This window comes from Filicampus tigris, chromosome 6 (genome assembly GCF_054856515.1).
Source record: "Filicampus tigris isolate MCC_2025a chromosome 6, RoL_Ftig_1.0, whole genome shotgun sequence".
Classification (NCBI taxonomy): domain Eukaryota; kingdom Metazoa; phylum Chordata; class Actinopteri; order Syngnathiformes; family Syngnathidae; genus Filicampus; species Filicampus tigris.
This window is the reverse complement of record NC_141222.1, coordinates 4376005-4399274: the sequence shown is the minus strand read 5'-3', so window position 1 is coordinate 4399274 and position 23270 is coordinate 4376005. Positions and strand designations below refer to the sequence as shown.

The 23270-nt window shown below is 40.2% G+C and overlaps 1 protein-coding gene and 1 pseudogene across 27 annotated transcripts in view; both read right to left on the bottom strand.

The window, feature by feature from the left end:
• rims1b (regulating synaptic membrane exocytosis 1b) overlaps positions 1 to 23270 on the bottom strand; it is a 106424-nt gene that overhangs the window by 65939 nt on the left and 17215 nt on the right. For 25 of the 27 annotated variants that reach the window (XM_086033309.1, XM_086033311.1, XM_086033322.1 and 22 more), the window contains exons 2-3: positions 8541 to 8754; positions 4062 to 4082 (exon numbers count right to left, since the gene is read on the bottom strand). In XM_086033309.1, coding sequence (XP_085889435.1) covers positions 4062 to 4082; positions 8541 to 8754 — 235 coding nt within the window. Of the gene's footprint in view, positions 1 to 770; positions 1337 to 4061; positions 4083 to 8540; positions 8755 to 23270 lie in introns of those variants that run through there. The other 2 variants (XM_086033312.1, XM_086033336.1) reach the window with 2 other exon arrangements.
• LOC147145538 (uncharacterized) lies at positions 18401 to 19298 on the bottom strand (annotated as a pseudogene).

The following is a 23270-nucleotide window of genomic DNA, read 5'->3' as shown; positions in this document are numbered from 1 at the left end:
AGACTTGGCAAAAATTACATGTGGTAATTGTGGAATTGCTAATTGTCATACTTTTTGCTCAGTATAGTGCATGTGTCTATTATGTTATTATTTATACATGTCATGCACCCATCAACAGTGCAGTTGCTACAAATTATAACAACGTACTGTAATGAAAACAATCTTTAAGCAAAAATTTGACTTGACCAATAGATGCCAGCTGTGGTATAACATGGAGTGGTTTTACTTTCATAAAAGGAAGGGGACCAGGTAATTGAGGTTTTTGTTTGAAATGTGCTGATGACGCTTCCAAAAATGTGTTCACAGCCATGTGTGTTTCACGAACCTGCTCTCCACTGGGAGGCAGTGCTCCTCTAAAAAGAAGACAGTTTGTCCCTTTTCTGGAAGCCATCTGCAGCGCACACACATGCACACACACTCACCACTAACTAGCTTTAGCACCGGCAAGAGCAGAGTAGCTTGTCAGAGAAACCTTTCAAGCACACCTTGTTTTGATTTAATGTCCAGAAATTAACTTGACATTGAAAAGAAAAATCAACATACTGCCTATAAAATTCAAGTTTGTAACAATGTTTAAATATATCAATATAGCAATGAAAAAGTGGACCGACGGAATTTAAGGACTGAAGCGCTTTAAGAGGACAAGGACGGACGGGGTCAGAGGATGATCATTTTTATGAATTAGGTCGGAGAGATGAGGGCGGAAGGGTACCCAGGTCGCGCACAGAGGATGGACTGGCATGGATGTACATATACAGAGCTCGGCATACCGCTTATATGATGGACCGGTCCGCGTATCCACCTATGATGGACGCCCATTTTGTAGGTGATAAACGATTGACAAGAAACTTAAAAAAATAGTCAGACTAAGCATAGTTGGAATCCCATTTTTTTTTCTGGTCCGTGTAAAAGTTCCACTTCTCTGCTTTCAGAATCCGTTGGAATTACGTTGATAGCTTAAACGGATCATGAGTTGCGGTGTCATCTCCTGTCGGCGACGACATGTTCGTATCTTATATAACTAGCTTGCTCCCAATTCTACAAGCCTGCTGCTTCTTTGTCATGATATATTGTTGTTTCACATAGTTTTTTTTTATTTCACCACACCTTGTGTGTGTGCGTGTGTGTGTTTTTCAAATTGAATTTGACTGTGCTTATGCATGCACATTGTGGTGTAAACGAAATAACACTACACTGACACGGAATCATCTTGTTGGTAACTGACGATCTTTGGTCACGTCATCTTTGGGGACATTGAGTTTGAGTGGACCATGTTTCGTGCCTCCGTTGTTGAGGCGGCCAATCAGAGTTGTGGGCGTAAGAAGGTCGGTGCCTGTCGTGGCGGTAATCCCCGAATCCACAGTGGACACCGGCGGTAAGGGACGCTGTCAAGATGAAGAAAGAGTCCTATCGGGCCTTTTTGGCCTGTGGCACTCCGGAAGTAGCTGACAGATACTGGCTGGGCAGGCGGAATGCAGCTTCGATGGTCGCTGAGGAAAAAAGTCAGGCAAACTCAGGCTGAAATCCTCGTTCAGTGAGGCCATGGAAAACAACTTCTTGATGGCTTCGAGCAAATTCTGTTCCACCCTCCGGCGTATCAGGAGGGGGAAGCAGTGCACCATTAATAATGTGTAAAGTGGAGATGGTGTGCTGCTGACCTCGAGTCGATTCAGTGGGAAGAATATTTTGAAGACCTCCTCTGCCTTCCATTGAGGAAGCAGAGCCTGAAGATTCTTAGGTGGGCTCTCCTATCTCTGGGGTTAAAGTAACCGAGGTGATTAAAAAGCTCCTCGGTGACAAAGCCCCGGGGGTGGATGAGATCTGTCCGGAATTCCTAAAGGCTCTGAATGTGGTGGGGCTTTCCTGGTTGACACGCCTCTGCAACATCGCATGGACATCTGTGAGAGTGCCTCTGGATTGGCGTTGGCAAACATTTTAAAAAGGGGGACTGGAGGCTAGGCAAGGACATGCAATAATTTACTTAAGGACTTGTCTGCTTTTATCTGAATTTGACCAGTCAGATGCAAGCTTAAATGCATATTGCCACCCAATAGTTGGACATTATCTAGGAGAATTACATTAAATTAGCATTGATTGCTTATTTTGCCGCATGAAAAAAATGTTATTCTTTCATTAGTAGGGATGTCACAATATAAAAACGTCACGATACAATAATATGGCGATATGAGCCTTGCGATACGATAATTATCACAACATTAAACATAGGTGGCACAACTTAAACTGCAGTAATGAACTAACCACCAGAGGGTGCTGGAATTGCACAGATGGAAAACAACTTGGGCTTTTAAACAGATTTGCTGCTATTAATATCGTGACATGATGACGATGCTATACTGTGGCAATTTTAATATCGCAATATGACGATATTGCCCGATATTGTGACATCCCTGTTCATTAGATAAGAAAATTTTTATTTCTTTAGGTACATGCTAAATATCGCATTAATATCTATATTGCTATAGTCAATATCCAAATCGAATAGACCACACAGACCGCATTCTTTGACCCTTCCCCCACCAAGTAGTTGGCATTTGCAGCTGTTAATTACATTTTTATTCCATTATTAACTCCTCAAAGGGAAACAAAAGTTTTTTGTTTATTGAAAATGATGGGCTTGACTTAATTTGTGACAACACAGTGACCTTTTACGCATAAAGTTTTGCATTCAGTGTAACAATATGTACATAGTTTTTCTTGTTTTTGTGGTTAATACTGTACACATACTTCCTGAAATTTTTTTTTTTTTTCTTGTGTGCTGCACTCACATCCTGTGCATCTCCAGGGGGCCGATCCCACCCAAAAAAACCCTGGTCCATAAAATCTAGAGACACCCCTGAGTGGAAAAATAGCTGCGAATGATCAGCACAATTGACAACTTCAATGTTAAAGTAAGGTTTGATATGTTCAAAAGTCATAACCGACACTTTGATACAGAGCACTTAAAGCACCAATACTGTTGAGTAAGTTACCTGTCTTGTGGAATTGTGCTTCAAATAAACAGCTTGATGATGACTGGATTGTTAGTTAATCATTTACCATCCATCCATCCATTAACTATACCGCTTCTCCTCACAAGGGTCGCGGGCCGTGCTGGAGCCTATCCCAGCTGTCTTCGGGCAGTAGGCGGGGGACACCCTGAACTGGTTGCCAGCCAATCGTAGGGCACACAGAGACAAACAACCACACTCACAATCACACCTAGGGGCAATTTAGAGAGTCCAATCAACTTACCATGCATGTTTTTGGAATGTGGGTGGAAACCGGAGTACCCAGAGAAAACCCACGCTGGCACGGGGAGAACATGCAAACTTCATACAGGGAGGCCCGGGACCGGGGTCGAACCCACAACCTCTGAACTGTGAGGCGGACATGCTAATCAGTCGACCACCATGCCGCCCAATCATTTACCAGTCAATATCAAAATACTGGCAGCAATTTTGTTTAAAAAAAGAGTGAACCTAAACTAACTTTTGTGCTGGTGCACCGAAGAAAATGTTGGGCACACCAGTACAACCAGTACAAAACGTTATTATTGTTCTGAAATAGCAACATCAGTGCAGTTTCTGGGATATGATACACTGTCCGGTTAAAAGCACAATGGGTTTCAAAAACAAGCAGGGGAAGCATGCACAGCCATGAGTGTACATTATGCATTTATATAAAAGTTTAGTTACATGCCAGCTAAATGTCAATCTCTCAACCCAGAATTTTAAAAGATGTATACATTTAACAAAATTCCCTCAAAGCCCCCCACCCTGACACTGTCATGCCTGCGGCCATTGGAAGGGTTAAGATTTGTCAGGAGTGTCATTGTCCTGCAGATATCCTATGTCATTGCTCATGCTCACTTTGCTAGTTGACTTTCAGGGTCTGCATTCATTCTCAGAATTAGATCAATGATGCCCTGGGACACCTTGTCGATACTTTAAGACAATTGGACTGGATTCTTATCCTCGCATTTGTGAATGAATACAGAGCCAAATGTGGAGGGGGGAAATCATAGAACACATGCGGCAAATCCATCAGCCAGAAGGCCTTACCCTGTCCTTTACTATGATACACTTTGCAGGAGGAGGAGACAGACAATAAACAAAGTATTAGTCATGGGTTAAACTTCTGGATTAAAAGTGCAGGAGTCTCCACTCCGAACACATCAACAGTGACAAAACTATATGGAGTGACACTATAGAGTACAAAGCATCAAACTGTACACATGGCAACTCTCCTACTCACACATCCCTTGCCTGTGCTACTATTTTTCAATGGGGATTCACCTTTGAAGAGTAAAAATTCAAATTTTATCCTCGGGTGAATGTGCTCTTGGTCTAGATTGAATGCAGCCAGTGGTTTCACTTTGAAGTGGCAAAACATCACAGTCACATCACACAGAGAACACAAAAAAGATGCTAACCACTTTGTCCTCCTTTGTGGCATGCAGTCCAGGTTGCAGTGAGAATGGGGGAAAAGTGAGTAGGGAAGTGGAGCAAGAGAAAAAAAGAGGAATCCAATAAACATAAAGGTAAAGGACATAGAGAGGTTGAATTTGTGATGATATAGTGGACAGATATCAGGAGGAGAAGAAAAGTAAGGTAGAAAAGGGGGAGAAAAGGTGTTGCAAACATTTGTTAATTGCATTCTGCAGATTAGAGATCCCTTCCCATTTAGTGAAAGACAAATGCAAGTGGATGCTTCAGTATGTGAACATTGACAGGAATGGCTGCAGTGTTTGTCATGACCTTGGGCTGGGAAAATAATCAAGTCAGTTTGTCAGGAGAAATAGTTTTTAGCTATTTTATTATTACGTCGTCCTTTTAAGTGTGTCCCGCTGATGTGCACTGCTTCCACTAACAACACGGCTATGAACTGAGTGAAGCTACTTCACAAAAGCATGGCAAGTGTTGTTAAATTAGCGACTCTAGCAATAATTTAAAAAATATAGACTAGCAACTTTGATTTCCGCTAAGAAATACACATCATGAGTTGAATCGTTTTCAAATCGTTTCATATGGGGCTGTAACGAGTCCTCAAGGAATTCGGGTACCTCGGTTAAAAAAAATCCTTGACACTGTTCGATGTCAACTGTGTGGGTATACAACAATGGTGTTTTGGTTTCTAATAAACATGAGTTTGCTGACTAATGGCTCCATAATCCATTGTAGATGCTACAATATGTTAGCATACCACAACAGGAAATGCGTGCAGCCTTCCATCAGACCCACACGGGAGTCTGTGTGTGCTAACTACAGCAAGCTTCCAGAAACGACTGTCCCAATGTGAGAAATGAAATCGGGCATCACACAACATGCTTCGTTTTTAGATGCTCGTTTATCACCGCCGTGCTGCTATGAAAGTGAGATTTACATCGTATTAAGTAATTTTGTGAACTTTCGGACTCTGTTGCTAACGCTAACACGGGTATACCATGACATACATTAGCCACAACGCTTCTGTTGTATAGTATTGATAGTGTGTATAACTGTTACATGACATTGGTGGCATTAAGACGAGAATTACCGTAATTTCCGGACAAGAAGCTGTTACTATTTTCCCATGCTTTGAACGCTGCAATATTCATATCAGTCATCTCTGTAATTTCGCGGGCTGCTTGGATGACGAAATATTACCAAAACTGGCCACATACAAAGAGTGAAGCGTAAGTAAACGGCCGCATGGTGATGAGGTATGGAGTCGTGACGCGGCTTACGAGGGAGTGTTAACCGAGAATAATGTTGAAAAAACGGGGCCAGCAGTTCCAGTTCAAAAGAGTACAAGTTCTTGAGTGTTTTTGTATGTATCATTTTGTGTTTGTTAGACAGGACATGTTTCTGTAGTCTCTTGGCTTCCTCACTCGCCATTTTAATCCCTTCAGAATGGATTCAACAAGTCGCTACCATGCTCGTTTTTGCCTTGACATTCTTTTTGGGGTGAGTATCGGTGCTTGCTGTATGTGACTTCACCAGCAGCCTCTTACAAAAGCTCAAGTGCTGTCTCCCTTGTGGTGCTGGGCCATTTGCACAGTTGCAGCCTTTTGACCGTGCCGCAACAACGATTGTTCATTCTGTGCAATGCGTTGCAGCACGTACGGCCCACTGAATGGCCATCTTTAAAATGAAAGCCGAACAAAACATTGATGTCCATGCCATTATTGGCTGGTCTTTTATTTTGAAGTTGGCCCTCGGCAAGTTGTCGTGGTGCGTGTTATGAACTATCATTGTGGCGGCTGGCTTGACCTTGATTCATTTTGTACAGAGCTTAATCCTTCCAGGATCAACACTAGAAGCATTTGCGTAGGCATTATCAATACTAATTATGACATGTGATGTCTCTATCCGGGTTATCTATTCCCATGTTCAATGAATATGGCAGTGCAAAGAACATTTTTAAAGTTCCTAAATGTGCATGAAATACACCATATTTTCAAATTAATTGCAAGTACAGCATCCCTTAAAAAAATGATTAATGCAAAGAAAGGAAGAGTTGAAAGGAGTTTTGTCATCACTGATATGGCATGACTTCTAGTGACCGGGTTCGAATCAGCCCTGAGATCATTTGGAAGCTACAAAACCCTATTGCTGAATAGACGATATATTGCGATTTTTGTTTCTGGCATTTCAAAAAGTGAGTTACATGAGCATAAAGACATCAGTTCTCACCGTCGCCTTTTTCCTGCGTCACTTCCTTGGCACATTAACCGCAGTCAACTTTACGCACAACAGTGCCCAATTGCACCTGCCTTTCAGATGTGTTTTTTAAAGATGCTAAATCAGCGATCGCCATTCGAACCAGGTTTTATAAATGCAAATGTATTCTCTTTATATTTACTCCTCCCAGATTGTGCAAAAAAAAACGTGCCGGATTGGGAGTCCCCATTCGGGATTCCACATCTTTGAGTGAGCAATCAAGTGTCACGTTCAAAGCTTTAGTTAATCTGGAATGATAAGTATTATCCATTCAAATTAATTGTGAAATCAGTTTTCTTGTTTTATCCATTGACTGCATGTATAACATGCTTGTCTTATCAATTCCCCTGTAAATAACAAATGATCTGTTATGAAAGTAGTATCCCAAACTTCACCAACAAATCCTACCATAATTATCTGCGAATCTGAACCGCCTTCCAGTTCAGCCTACATTTGGTGACAGTGGGAGTCAAGGCTAGCTGGGTTGCTTGGATCCTGAGCAGATTGGGCACCAGCAGGCATAGGGTAATAGTCTCTTGGCCAACGGCACCCAGGAGGAGTCCTCTCTCTTGGGTTGGAGGAAAGCCCAAAGATTGGATGGAAGAAATGGGTCTAAAAATAGTACTAACATGTATGCTGTCAGGGTTGATGCCCCACTGATTCATCTTAACAGTAAAAATCGGCTTGAACTTGTCTTGAAAATGTTATTTTAGTGCATACATGACGTAGAGAAGGTTATGGAAACGATAAAAGCTGTGTTTTTATTTCTGCTGAGCAATTTCATGGTCCCATAATGGCCGTAAACAACTATGAGGCTGCTGAGGCCCAGATCCCGGTAATTATTTTCCCTCCTACATTACATGCTGTGTGGATGTGAAAGGACCAAAAAATTGTGCAATGCGATGAGTTGTGGCTGAAATTGTTCAGACAAGTACTACTGTATATTCAGTAGGGTGTGCGTCTACATTACAAGACGATTCAATACGTATCGCGATACACGGAGTATTATACCATTCAAGAAAAGTACATTTTCAAGTAGAACGATTTGGTTCGGTTGGATTCAACTCGATATGGTACGGCTGTAGCTTTTTGTAATCACGTAAAAGCTCTCCAAAGCCCAAACTATTGTAGTTAATCAAATTCAAACCAATTTATACCTGGTGTGCAGCTTTTATTAAAAACGATTCAATGCAGTTCTCGATTCATGGAGTGTGATACTATTCAAAGACTGACATTTTGCAACAATTTGATTTGGTTGAATTAAAACCAATTTTATGATTTATCGGTTTTCATTCATATTCAGGCATTTCTCAAGTTATAAAGCCTGATCAAAAGAAACTGTTAGTTGTATTTAATTACAATTCGAAAAAGCACATCAAATCTAATCCAAACTCGGTTAATGTTCCAAAATTTGAGTGTCTGTCCAAATAATAATTGTTTTGTAAAAATGTGCAGCCATTACTCTCATACAGTGCTGTGTTTGGTTTAGAAACAGCGGTTTGTGGGATTAGCCACTGCCTTTTATGCTTGCATGATGGGAAGACTCAAGACAAAGAAAAATATAGCTGTGATACAATAAAATGAAGGTGAGCTTTTGCATTCAAGTGAAGTTCAGTGTTGAATTTGTTAACCATTCCACAACATTCCACCCTTAGAAAAAAGGAATCAGTCTACAGGCCGACAGTTGTAGTGGTTTCAAGACATTCTTGTAACACCATTTGGTCTCCCAAAGTGTGACCAGGAAACAAAGAAGCAGATGAGATCAACTAAAAGAAAAAGAAATGGTGAATACGTGAATGGGAGTATGAGAGTGGGAAAATACATGTTTGGTATTCTCACATTGTTGGAGCGCAGGGAGACTCGGCCCCCACAACGGGCACAGAATTTGGTTTGGCAGTAGGAGCACAAGTGACCACAGCCATCAGCAAACTTGGTCTTACGGCAAATGCCACAGGTGGGTGCGTCATCCTTTTGCTGGGTCTGCTGACGCCGTGTCTCCGCCCCGATGCGACGCACCTCCTGCTTATAGCTCTCAAACTGCTGGTGCAGTGTTCTGTGAGAAAAGGAGAGGAACCTTTTGTTAATTTGACAAACTTCACAGAGATGTCCAAACATCCTCATAAATAAGTGATAAATGTTTCAGGAATAACAAATGATTTATACTAAACGTTTTTGATTAACTGAGACTTCTCAGACTTCACTTCTAACTGAATATATTTCAAGAATATGTTTTATGTCGGCCCACTAGTGGAAATAAGGTATTCTGATAAATATTTTGTTTGTGGAATATGAGTTAAGCAGCAAAATCCATCCATTTTTAGCCATCTCAGGGGGAGGCCATTTTGTCACTTCTGTCAACTGAAAATGACATCACAGTTGCACAGGACTCAGATAACGACCAATCACAGCTCAACAAAATGAGATGGCTAAAAAGTGTTCCTGGCCTAAATTGGTTAAAGAAATGCTGATTGGATATAAACCCATTGGGCTCTGATAGCTGCAGACTTGGGTCAATAAGAGGAGCCAGAGTTCAACGTAAACATGGTGAAGCTGCATTTAGCTGTTATGCTGCACACAAATGGAATAAGCTGCCAACAGTAATCAAGTCAGCCACAAGTGTAAACCCTTTTAGATCCAGGTTAAAAACGTTGCTTTTTTCCCCATACCTTTGATTAAGGTCCTCTAAATAATTTGAAGGGTGCGTTGGAGCTAGGCAAACATCTATAACAGGCTGCATAGGGGCTCCCCAGGACTGGACTAGGAGACCCCTGCTCTAAATTGTCCGTTGGGGTGATTGTGAGTGTGAATGGTTGTTCCTGAATGCTGTGTGCCCTGCGATTGGCTGGCAACTAGTTCAGGGTGGGATGGATGGTATTTTTACTCTTTACATGTAGGAAGCATCACCAATCCACCAAATTAGAAAATACAAATGACTGTACGGATCTGTGTCTGGCACTCACAAACACAAATATGTATGCCTGGGCGATATGGCCTTAAAACAAAGTACATGATTTTTCCCCAAAAAATCATTTTCCTAATTTGAATCTGTTTTTTTTCCCCTTAAACGAAAAGCAAGATCAAATGACAATGGCATTATTAAGAAGGTGGCCCTTTAAACACAACCCCTGCTACATTTTAATAATACATATTAATGTTTATGTTCGATAATTAACTGTAATAAATTAACAAAAAGTGACCAAAAAGTGCAGCTTTCAAACCATATTAACCTTTCTTCCTGAAAATGTCTATAAAATCCTACATGCAGCACAGTATATAGAGCCTCATGTACATGCCAGGTAGGTTGCCTCGTTTAAATTTTTTAACATAAAGAGCAAAAGAAGCCTGTCTGTGACGTATGAGTCATGCACTGCTATCCGGTAAATGGGCTTTCATTTATATAGCGCTTTTCCACCCACAAGGCACTCAAAGCGCTTCAACACTGACTCCTCATTCACCTACTGTTGACGCAGCATCGGGAGCAACTGGGGGTTCGACATGGTCACAATGGTTGGGGATCCAACCCATAACTTCTGTCGCCCCAAGTTACAATGTCACCCTTAAACATATTTTGTTGCAGGCTGCCCCAAAAATGGCCAACTTTCAATACAAATATTTCCTTGATTGGGTCATTTCACCAATTGGGCGGGCAGGCACTCCAGAGAAACAACTATTTACGTTGAAGAGATTAAAAGACATTTTTCTATGATATGTCACCTTACAGGAACCTGATGGCCATCCCTATGTGGTACAATGTTCTGTTTGGAGGATCTGGTTTAGATTTTAAAAATATATATTGGACTTGATGACAAATCTCAAATAAATGTATCCATACGTAATTCTAATGGAAAAACAACCGGGTAGCTACGTCATTATCATGACCTTTGACCGCAGAGAGCTATCTATCCTGCCAATGGGAACCGGGGGCTCAGCCAAGTCCAAGCACCATGGGAACAGCTGTCAGAAACAGAGGGTTCACAGTCGGTTGTCATGGTAACATGGTGGCGTCAACTGCTCGGTGTCACTGGGTGTCAGTGCACCAGCTGTTCCTGTTCTTAGAGCTACATTTTCCTCATTCTTTTATACTGCTTACAGCAGATAAAGCCGCACTAAGCAACTCTTTTGGTAAAAAATAAATAAATAAATGACATCTGTGTAAACAGGCGCCATCACATTTGAGTTCCACAGCAATCCTCAGAAAATAGTTGTTTTGAATCAATTCATATTCCAGTGTTTGAGCTCATCAACAGCACTTGATACACTGAAAAAAATGTCTCTCAAAACTCAGATGGTGATCGATGCCATTCATTGTTACATAAAATATGTACAGTATGACAGAATAACAGGTTTTGTAAACTTTAGTGTGAAAGTACTATTAAAGTATTAAAGTACTGTTGAAACCTATAGCACATAATTTGTCACTCAATTTCAATACCTCTTGCACTAACTCTGCAGGCATTGCAGTTTATTGATAGAGGCTCTTCCATGTTTATTGACACATCTATGGATAACTTCGATTTTTATGTATTTTTTATTTTTGTATTTTTTTAAATTTTAGATTTTGCTGCTTAATGCAGATTCCACAAATCCAATCTGAATGCTGTGTTTATATATATTGTGATTTCCAAAAAAGAGGACACCCAGCTCGGCCTCAAGATATTGAAATTATACTCAATGATGCTATACATGATAACTCTAATATATTTGAAGTAGGGCTGTACAATATTGGAAAAAATGCAAGATATGGGTGTTGCATATTGCAATATTGATATTATTGAGATATTTAACATGTACTTATAGAAATGCCGTCTTTATCATCTCATGAAAGAAATACATTTTTTTCATGTGGAAAAAATATGAATGCCTTCTTATCTAATTAAGTTCTTTAGTGTTAATAATGCCCTTAGATACTGCTCTCCTATTGGATGGTGATGCACAGTTAAGGTTGCATCTGATTGGTCCAAATTGGAGTAAAGCATATGAATTTATTGCACGTCTTTTGCATTCTGCATTGCATGTGCTATTTTCACAATGACAATATTTTTTCATCATACTGTACAGCCCTAATTTAAATCATGCCTCCTCTGTATGGGTAGGAAATTTAAAAAAAACAACAACATTATAGTAGCTCTCTTTTGAAGTCTTACCTAAATATGACAATGTTCTAAATAATAGCTCTTCTGTAGAAATCCAGCTTTAAAATAATATTAAAAATAAGATATTACAAATATCTTTTCAATGTCATGTCATGTCATGTCATCTTCCAAACCGCTTATCCTATACAGGGTCGCGGGGAATTGCTGGAGCCTATCCCAGCCGTCAATGGGCGAAGGCAGACTACACCCTGAACTGGTCGCCAGCCAGTCGCAGGGCACACATAGACACCGTCTATGGCTTGTCTGCTGGTGTGTCCTCTGTTGTTGACTTGGCAGTGTCAGACCACTACTGTGTCTATTTTAACATCGCCAGTTTTAACCATCTAGCAGTCCCGGTCAGAACAGTGAAGAAACGCTACCTATCTTCTGAGGTGGCAGCAAATTTTATCGAGATCTTAAAAAACACTCCTGCTGACATTTTACCTGCACCCTGTGATCTTATTGTTGACAATTTTAACCTACATCTTAAATCATCATTAGATTCAGTAGCTCCACTTTTAATTAAAACAACAAAAACAAAGACTGTACCCCCGTGGAGAAACAATGCTATCAAAATATCAAAGAGAAAATGCAGGAGTGCAGAGAGGAGGTGGAGAAAAAGTAAACTTACAGTACACTATGAAATTTTATGCGAACAACTGAAATCTTACAATAAAACAGTAAAACTGGCAAGATCTTCCTATTTCTCAAACCTCATTACAGTCAATAAAAACAACCCCAGGGTTCTCTTCTCCACCTTTGAACTTTTAACTAGTTCTGATTTTAATAAGTCCCCACAGAGACCAACAGATGCTCTCTGTGAGGACTTTGCAGACCACTTCAGAAGTAAAATCGATGACATAAGATCCAGTCTTTTAGCCCGTCAAAACACAAGTTTTAATAAACCCGGACAATCATATTTACATGAGGAAACACTGGAAAGTTTTGCCCTGGTTGATGCAAGGACACTTGTTCGAGTTTTCTCCCAGGTAAACCCAACAACCTGCCTTTTGGATCCAATTCCCACATTTCTTTTTAAGACATTTTATGGATTTTTTGAAGAACAAATTTTAAATATAGTCAATTGCTCTCTTCAGACAGGCGTCTTCCCAGCTGCCTTTAAAACGGCGGTGGTGAAGCCCCTTCTGAAGAAGAGCGGTTCTGACCCGAGCGTTTTTAATAACTACAGACCCGTATCCAACTTACCGTTTTTAAGTAAGATTTTAGAAAAACTGGTTTTCATCCAGTTGAATCATTTTTTAAATACAAATAATATTTTGGAGAAATATCAATCTGGTTTTAGGATGAACCACAGTACGGAGACTGCTCTTTTAAGGATCTTAAATGATATTAGGTGCACTGCAGACGTGAGAAAACTCACAGTCTTGGTGCTACTGGATCTAAGCGCTGCTTTTGATACAGTAGATCACCAAATTTTATTAAATAGACTTAAAAATCTAGTGGGCATCTCTGGTACTGTTTTTGACTGGTTTTATTCCTATCTCACAGACCGATATTTCTTTGTAAGTATGGATACTTGTTCCTCTAAAACTCATGAAATTAAATGTGGGGTTCCTCAAGGTTCGATTTTAGGCCCCTTACTTTTTAATCTTTATATGCTTCCCCTCGGGGATGTCATCAGGGGACACGGCATCAGCTTTCACAGCTATGCTGATGACACGCAGCTGTATATTGCCGTGTCTCCTGATGACACAGGACCCATTGATACCCTTTTAAATTGCATTTTAGATATCAAGTCATGGATGGCAGATAATTTCCTACAGCTCAATGAGGACAAGACTGAGGTCTTAGTTATCGGTCCCGAAGGTCAGAGAGAGAAGCTTTTACCAAAACTACACATTTTTAATCCCTCACATTGTGTGAAGAACCTTGGCGTCATTTTTGACTCTGAGCTCAGTTTTATTCCTCATATTAAAAATGTAACCAAGATTGTTTTTTATCACCTTAAGAATATCTCCAGAGTCCGCCCGTTTCTCTCTCAGGCTAACACGGAAGTGCTGATGCATGCTTTTATTTCCTGTCGTTTAGATTACTGTAATGCCCTGCTCTCTGGCCTCCCGAAAAAGAGCATTTCACCACTGCAACTACTGCAGAATTCAGCCGCTCGGGTGCTGACGAGAACCAGAGGGCGGGAGCACATTACGCCAGTTTTGAAATTGCTGCATTGGCTCCCTGTGTGTTTCAGGATCGATTTTAAAGTACTTTTATTAGTTTATAAATGTGTTAATGGTCTTGGGCCATCTTATTTATCTGATTTGCTTTTATCATACCAGCCCTCGCGGATCCTGAGGTCCTCTGGCGCCGGCCTTTTATTTATTCCAAGGGTGAGGACCAAAATGCATGGCGAGGCTGCATTCAGCCATTTTGGTCCTCACCTTCGGAATAGCCTGCCAGAGGATGTCAGGTCTGCAGAGACTGTTGATATTTTTAAGAGGAAGCTCAAGACACACCTTTTTAGTTTGGCTTTCAACAACTTTTAAATAATTTATCTTTTCTTTTGATTGAAGATAATTCTATGTTTTGCTTTGAATAATTTAAAGCACTTTGAGTTGCATTTTTATGTATGAAAAGTGCTATATAAATAAAATGTGATTGATTGATTGATTGACTGTCACTGAGCGGGAATCGATCCCACGCTGCCCGCACACAACTCAGGCGTGTGTACCACTACACTATCAGTGGACATATCTTTTCAATGTAATAATGCAAATAATAAAACAGTGGACTCACAAGATAAAAAAAAAAAAAAAAGGTAATTTCAGTCTTTAGTTTTCTATCTCCTAATTGTTTTCTTCTCCGTCACGTGTTCCCACGTCTAAGAATCAAGAAACTCACTCAACTTTGCAGATACTCTCCTCAGACGTGTGTGTGTGTGTGTGTGTGTGTGTGTGTGTGTGTGTGTTTCTGTTTCCAAATGTGCTTTGAGATCTCTGACACACCTTTATTCGACACCGGAATGTACAGTGGGTCCGGAAAGTAAATAGACCCCTTGAAATTTTTAGTTCCAAGTTAGTTCCAAAAGCTGCATCCCAGGCAAAATGAATATACAAAAGACTGTTTACAGCGAGTGGAACAAGTGACAAATGAATGCATGAATTAAGAATTAAGAAAATGTGGGACAGAAACTAGTGGAAGACAAAACACGATGCATACGGAGCCTCTATAAATAACACTTGAGAGATCAAAGATGATAGAAACAGGGTGATGGAAAAAAGTGAGAGGAAGGAGAGCAAGAGAATAGATCATACTCCCGTAATGCTGTTTTATTACTTTAAGCATCTCTACATCACATTTAAAAGGAATGAACAGAGTAAAGGAAACTGAAGAGCAAGAGATGTTTGATTAACCAAATGCAAATATTTTTGTGTTTGTTTTCTGGCATGATGCTGTGGTGACTTTTACATATCTGCCTCTCTTCTGTTTAGAAGGATTTCAAATGTTAACCTCAGAATGCAAACAGAATTAAAGCACCCAGATGGCCCATCTGTGTCTATCTGGCAGGAAAGAGTTTCTCAAACATTCAGTTCTATCCTCCCTGTCTTGATGGGGCTTGATTCCCAAATAAGCCAACTACGAGTCATCATCTACTCATATAAACCTACTACTACTCACTTTGTTAACTTGATGATAGCATTAGAGAAGGGCACCGACTGCTAATCTACACTACACTGAGTGTTAGACCATATTTGTCTTCTCGAGGCAAAAACAAGACTTTCCAAAAGAGTTTCTAGTATTTGATATAAGTAAAGACTATTTAATTGGGTAAATTTGCATGCTATGTCCTTGCATGAGCTGATTTTAGAGTCTTAATTTATCAATCCATCCATTTTCCATACCACTTGTCCTACATGGGCCATGAATGACATGGAGCCTATCCCTAATCCAGCCACCTTGGAGCGGGAGGCGAGTTACAGCCTGGACCTGGCACCAGCTAATCGTAGAGCACATGTAGACAATGGACCACTTTGCATCGACACATCATCGGCAAGGTAAAACAAACCTGCACACATTGGTCAGGTAAAGTTAAACCAACCTGTCTCACAATGGGCTGATTTCAGCTCTTGTTCCCTCTGGGTGAACAATCCCAACGCTTGGAGGATTGTGCCTCACAATGATAAGAGCCAACATCGAAGGATCAAAAAGCAATGTCGCAATGAACACTTGTCCGCCACTGTCTTGTTCTGTGTTGATAGTCAGCCAATTTCACACATGGCATGTTGCTAACTGTACTGCTTTATTCAACTTCTTTATCTTAACTTTTTTGGGGGGGGGGGGACAATTGTGTCACATTTATTCGGATTTGAGTGTTGTTGATTTGGACATTTCCCTTCACTGCTTTTGCCTCTTCGCGATGCTAACGATGCTAGTCGCTAGCACTTCCGGGTTTATTGGATGGATTTTTTTTTAAGTATTATTAATATTTCAATGCAATTTAACAAATTAGCAGTTGCACATCTTATAAAGGATCTTACAATCAGTTGTAACAGTGCAAATAATATCAAAACACCAATCATAAATAACAAACAAATAAAAATACACAAAACCAAAATAAAATAAAAATGAAATACTAAAATGCTAATATGCCAGGGGGAATAAAAGTTTACAAAAAAATATTAAAATGTTTACAGATATTCAACGTTCTGATAGCCTTTTAGTTATGAGAAAAGTGTATAGATTTTATGTATTGCTTGATCTCACAATGGAAAGCAACAAAATGAATACTACTATGCATGAATTTACATCATTGAAAATAAAAGTTTCGTTGGGGTTTTGGCTTATGTCTTTCTTCTTAAGTCATAGATACCAAGCAAAACATCCTTCCAAAACAGTTGATCATCTTTATCAAAATTATAAGCAATAAAATCAGACCAAAAACTTTGAATAATAGGACATAGCCAAAATAAGATTGTAGATTAGTTGATTTTTAGATTGTAGTTTGTTTATTCTGTCATCAGTCATTATTACAATCCATAATATATACACAACATAACAGTTACAATCATATGTCAGAATGACAGAATGGCACAAGCAGAAGCTATTGCTTCTATAAATTAGTTAAAAAAATAAATGAGTTACTGTTTTGGTATCCATAGAACAAAAGGAGCATTTTACATCAATGTCTTTTTAAAATCTTTTTACAATGTGTTCATTGGAGCAGTAAAATTTATGAATTAACTGAAATGAAACTTTAACTTTGTTGGTCAACAAATAAGCATTGGGCAACAGCCATACCCTTTTCCAGTCAATGTGTTCCACATATTTATTCCAGTACAAAAGCACATATGGAATAGTCATGAGTTCTTCGAATGTCTTTATTGTTCTTGCGATGAGGGCAGGACAAGCAAATCTTGCCAAATATATTGTCAGTCAAAGATGGCAAAGATAAACGTTGGGTTTCCACTGTTTGTGATCTGAATAACATACAAACACCAGGAGAAATGGCTCCAAAGACTTCTATTACTATACTATTCTCCAGGTGACACAGATATATTGTATTCCTCAAGAAACTCACTCACATTGAGTAACTGTAAGAGTAAAGATGACCAGTCCTGTTAAATAATTGAGCCACAAAAATGATGTTGTTATTAAACCATTGTTCAATAAAAAGTGATTTGTGTTTAAATAATGTATCTTTGTTGTTCCAAATAATGTAGCCACAAGAGGACACGAGCCAGTGTCTTATTGTGCCTGTCCCAAACCCGGATAAATACAGAGGGTTGCGTCAGTAAAACTTTGCCAAATCAAAGATGCGAATCAAACCTATGATATCCATACCGGATCGGTCGAGGCCCGGTTTAACAATGACCGCCATCGGCCCTGTTGACCTACAGGGCGCCGGTAGAAATTGTACTACTGTTGGTCAAAAAAGGAGAGGAGGAAAGTGTGTTCGTAGGAAGAGAGAGAAGAGGAGCGCTAAGAGTGTAGGGCTAAGAGTAGGGACATTGAATGTTGGAACTATGACAGGAAAAGCTAGAGAATTGGTGGACATGATGCAGAGGAGGAAGGTAGACATACTGTGTGTCCAGGAGACCAGGTGGAAAGGTAGCAAGGCTAGAAGTTTAGGAGCAGTGTTCAAGTTGTTCTATCATGGTGTAGATGGTAAAGAGAGACGGAGTAGGAGTTATCTTGAAGGAGGAGTTTGTTAGGAATGTCTTGGAAGTAAAAAGAGTGTCAGATAGAGTGATGAGTCTGAAGCTAGAAATCGAAGGTGTGATGTTGAAGGTTGTTAGTGGATATGCTGCACAAGGTAGGATGTGAGCTGGAGGAGAAGGAGAAAATCTGGCTGGACTTTGATGAAGTGATGCAGTGCATACCTAGAAGTGAGAGAGTTGTCATTGGTGCGGACTTCAATGGACATTTTGGTGCAGGAAACAGAGGGGATGAGGAGGTGATGGGCAGGTTTGGTATCCAGGAGAGGAACGCAGAAGGACAGATGGTAGTTGACTTTCCAAAAAGGATGGAAATGGCTATAGTGAATACTTTCTACCAGAAGAGGCAGGAACATAGGGTGACCAATAAGAGTGGTGGTAGGAGCACACAGGTAGGCTACATGTGTGACCTGAAGGAGATCAGTGACTGCAAATTAGTGGTAGGCGAGAGTGTAACCAAACAGCATAGGATGGTGGTGTGTAGGATGACTCTGGTGGTGAGGAAGATGAAGAGGGCAAAGGCAGAGGAGAAGATGAAATGGTGGAAGCTGAAAAAGGAAGAGTGTTGCATGACTTTTAGGAAGGAGTTAAAACAGGCTCTGGGTGGTCAGGAGGTGCTTCCAGATGACTGGAAACCTACAGCTAATGTGATCAGGGAGACAGGTAGGAGAGTACTTGGTGTGTCACCTGGAAGGAAAGTAGATAAGGAGACTTGGTGGAATGAGGAGGTACAGGAGTGTATACAGAGAAAGAGGTTAGCTAAGAAGAAGTGGGACACTGAGAGGACTGAGAATAGACAGGAGTACAGGGAGATGCAGCGTAAGGTGAAGGTAGAGGTAGCAATGGCCAAACAATGAGCTTATGATGACTTGTATGCTAGGTTGGACAGTAAGGAGGGGGAGACTGATCTATACCGGTTGGCAAGACAGAGAGACAGAGATGGGAAGGACGTGCAGCAGGTTAGGGTCATTAAGGATCTATTGACAGGTGCCAGTAGTGTGATGGGAAGATGGAAAGAGTAATTGGAAGAGCTGATGAATGTGGAAAATGAGAGCGAACAAAGACTAAAAGAGGTCAATGCTGTGGACCAGGAACTAGCAAAGATTAGTCAGGATGAAGTGAGGAGGGCACTGAAGAGGATGAAGAGTGGAAAGGCAGTCGGTCCTGATGATATACCTGCAGAGGTTTGGAAGTCTCTAGGAGAGGTGGCAGTAGAGTTTCTGACTGGGTTGTTCAACAGGATCTTACAGTGAGATGATGCCTGAGGAATGGAGGAGAAGTGTGCTGGTTCCCATTTTTAAGAACAAGGGAAACGTACAGAGTTGTGGCAACTAAGGAGGAATAAAGCTGATGAGCCATACAATGAAGATATGGGAAAGAGCAGTGGAAGCTAGACTAAGGGCAGAAGTGAGCATTTGTGAGCAGCAGTATGGTTTCATGCCAAAGAAAGAGCACTACAGATGCAGTATTTGCTTTGAGGATGATAGAGAAGTACAGAGAAGGCCAAACGGAGCTGCATTGTGTTTTTGTAGATCTGGAGAAAGCTTATGACAGGGTTCCCAGAGAGGAACTGTGGTATTGTATGAGGAAGTCTGGTGTGGCAGAGAAGTATGTGAGAGTGGTGCAGGACATGTATGAGGACTGTAAGACAGTGGTGAGGTGTGCTGTAGGTGTGACCTTGGAGTTCAAGGTGGAGATGGGACTGCATCAGGGATCAGCTCTGAGCCCCTTCTTGTTTGCAATGGTGATGGACGGGCTGACAGACGAGGCCAGACAGGAATCTCCATGGACTATGATGTTTGCAGATGACATTGTGATCTGCAGTGAGAGCAGGGAACAGGTAGAGGAGAAGCTAGAGAGGTGGAGGTTTGTCCTGGAAAGGAGAGGAATGAAGGTTAGCCGCAGTATGAGAGAATACATGTGTGTGAATGAGGGGGACCCAAGTGGAAGAGTGAGGTTACAGGGAGAAGAGATCAAGAAGGTGGAGGATTTTAAGTACTTAGGGTCAACAGTCCAGAGCAATAGAGAGTGTGGAAAAGAGGTGAAGGAGCGTGTACAAACAGGTTGGAGCGGGTGGAGAAAAGTGTCAGGTGTGATGTGTGATAGAAGAGTTTCAGCTAAAATGAAAGGAAAGGTGTATAAAACTGTGGTGAGACCAGCGATGTTTTTTGGTCTTGAGACAGTGTCACTGAGGAAAAGACAGGAGGCAGAGTTGGAGGTGGCGGGGATGAAGATGCTGAGGTTCTCTCTGGGAGTGACCATGGAGGATAGGATCACGAATGAGTACATCAGATGGACAGCACATGTTAGAGGTTTTGGAGATAAGGTCAGAGAGGCCAGACTGAGATGGTTTGGACATCTCCAGAGGAGAGATAGTGAATATATTGGTAGAAGGATGCTGAGTTTTGAATTGTCAGGCAGGAGGCCTAGGGGAAGACCAAGGAGGAGGTTTATGGATGTGATGATGGAGGACATGAAGGTAGTTGGTGTGAGAGAAGAGGATGCAGAGGACAGGGTTGGATGGAGACAATTGATTCGCTGTGGCGACCCCTGAAGGGAAAAGCCGAATGGAAAAGAAGATTTTTGTTGTTCCAAATGAAATATGTATGAGGTGAAAAGTTATGCTTGAAAATGAGAGACCATGAAAGGAAAACCTGATGATGAAAGGCTGACATTTTTATAGGGATTTTTTCAATATTGTAGTTACAGGCCAAGAAAAAGTTTAATCCACCCAGTTTTGACAAAATATGGAAATGTATGACATTCCATATAGTGTTGGGATTTAAAAAAAAACGTTTCAGACAGTTTATCTTGAATGTGTTATTTAGAGTGCAGAAATCTAGAAAATTTAAGACACCATTTTCAAAGTCATTTGTTAGAACAGATTTCTTCACATGATGAGTTCTATTTTTCCATACAAAGTTGAAAAGTAGCTTGTCAATTTCAGCAATTAGTTTTTTATCCAAATGCAAGGACAGAGAAGCATATGTTAAGCGAGAAATGCCTTCTGCCTTAGAGAGAATTCTACCTCTGAGAGAGAGATCCCGCAAGAGCCACTGGTTTAGCTTTTTTTTTCTTCTTTCAATAATAGGATTGAAATTCATCACAGATATTTTTTGTTAGTCTTTAGTCATTTTAATACCTAAGTAAACTACAGATGAATGTTTTCAATCAGTTCTTAATAGGCATAATTTCACATTTACTTAGATTTATATTCAAATCAGAGGCCTTGGAAAATGTATTTATAGTACTTATAGCAATAGAGACTTGGTTTTCATCCCTTAGAAAGAGTATCGTATGGTCTGCCAACTGAGTAATAGTAAGCTCTCTGCCCAAGATGTTGACACCATTCAATTCGCTAGATTTGATTTGATCCGCCAAAAGCTGAGATACGAGTAGGAAGAGGTACGGTGAACCTGGACACCCTTGTCTAATGCCTCTGGGGACGTGAAATCTGGGAGACATGCCACCTGTTAATTTAATTGCGCTATTACTGTTTTTGTATAGAGTTTTTATAGCTGAGAAAAAATATACTCCAAAACCAAATTTCTTAAGGGACTGTTGGATGAATGGGTGTTGAACGGTATCAAATGCTTTGTAGAAATCTAAAAATAGCATAAGCCCATTGTCCTCCACCATATCTGGATAATCAAGAATATCTAAAACAAGTCTAATATTATTTGTGAAATGCCTCTTATTCATAAAACCTGACTGTGCTTCATCTATGATCGAGTCTAAAACTAGCCTTAATCTTCTGGCTAATAAAAGAGCCATCATTTTATAATCGTTATTAAGTAGGCAAATGGGGCGCCAATTATCTAAGAGTAGTTTGTCCTTATTTGGATTAGGAATTAAGATAGTTATTCCTTGGGTCATTGTAGTGGGAAGACATTCATTACTAATGTATTCTACAAAAACTTTATGTAAAAAAGGAGTGAGTTCGGAGGCAAAAAACATATACATTTCAGAGACTAGCCCATCAGGTTCTGGAGAGTTATTGTTTTTAAGTTGATTTATAACATCCTGTACTTCTTGGGGGGCTAAAGGCCTGTCGCACATAACTCTGTCCGTCTCACTTATTTTAACTGAGAGGGAATTTAGGAAATTCACAGCAGCTGTAGGGTTCAATTTTGAGCTGTACAGTTCTTTATAAAAATTTGAGCAAAAATCTGCTATTTTGAGCTGATCTTCAATAATAGTTTCATTAATGTTTAATTTATTAATATTATTATTGATGAAATAATGAGAGTTTTGCTACCCCTCTTCCAGCCTCGCTCTTCCAGAACGAGACCTAATGAAAGCTCCTTTTGCTTTTTGGCGGTATAAATCATCAAGTTTAATTTGCGAGAGATAAAGTTCCTTCTTTTCTTCTTCTGTTAGGGAAAGAGGGTCTTCATTGTATAAGTTAGCTAAGATAGAGACAACCTTTAACTCCTCTTCTTGCCTGTCTTTTACTGCTTGAGCACCACTCTTTCTAAGGAATTTTCCCATCTCATATTTTAGAAGTTCCCAGTTAAGCCCGAATCGGTTTTCCTGGTTTGCTTTAGATCAGTAGAGTGAGATCATATTCCTAATTTTACTTTGAATTTCGATCCTATGTAATAATGAACAATTAAGTTTCCAGTAGCTCGAAAATGAGGTAGGTATGGGACCAGCAGGGATATTAATAGATATGTATGCAGCTTTATGGTCAGATAACGGTGTTGGGCAGATGCGAACATCAACAGTATTCCTGTATAAGGTATCAGATATCAGCCAAAAATCTAGTCTAGACTGCTTAGAGACGGTTTTAATTCTCCAAGTGAACAATCTGCTATTAGGATTCTTCATTCTCCATATATCTATCAAATGAAATCTTCTCATGAAGTCAGTTAAGAGTGTCTCTTTATTATTTTGCTGAGAAGGTGGTAGTATATCTATAGAGACATCCAATATAGTGTTGAAATCCCCTCCCACCAGTAGAAATGCATTTGGGAAAATAGTAAGCCAACCCGTAAGAATATCTTCAATGGCCAACAAGTATTTTATTTTCTTTCTTCATATTGTAACCGTAAATGTTGGAAATTAGGTAAATTAAGTCATTATGTTCAATAATTTGGCATATGAAGTGACCGTCTGGATCACATTCTGTGGTCGGAATATTTCCTTTGAGCCTGTCTTTCAAAGAGGCAACCCCATCTGAGCGCTTAGTTCCATGGGAAAGCCATATAGTGTTACCCCATTGAGACCTCCAAAAGTTAGTAATGTTCTCAGTAGAGTGAGATTCT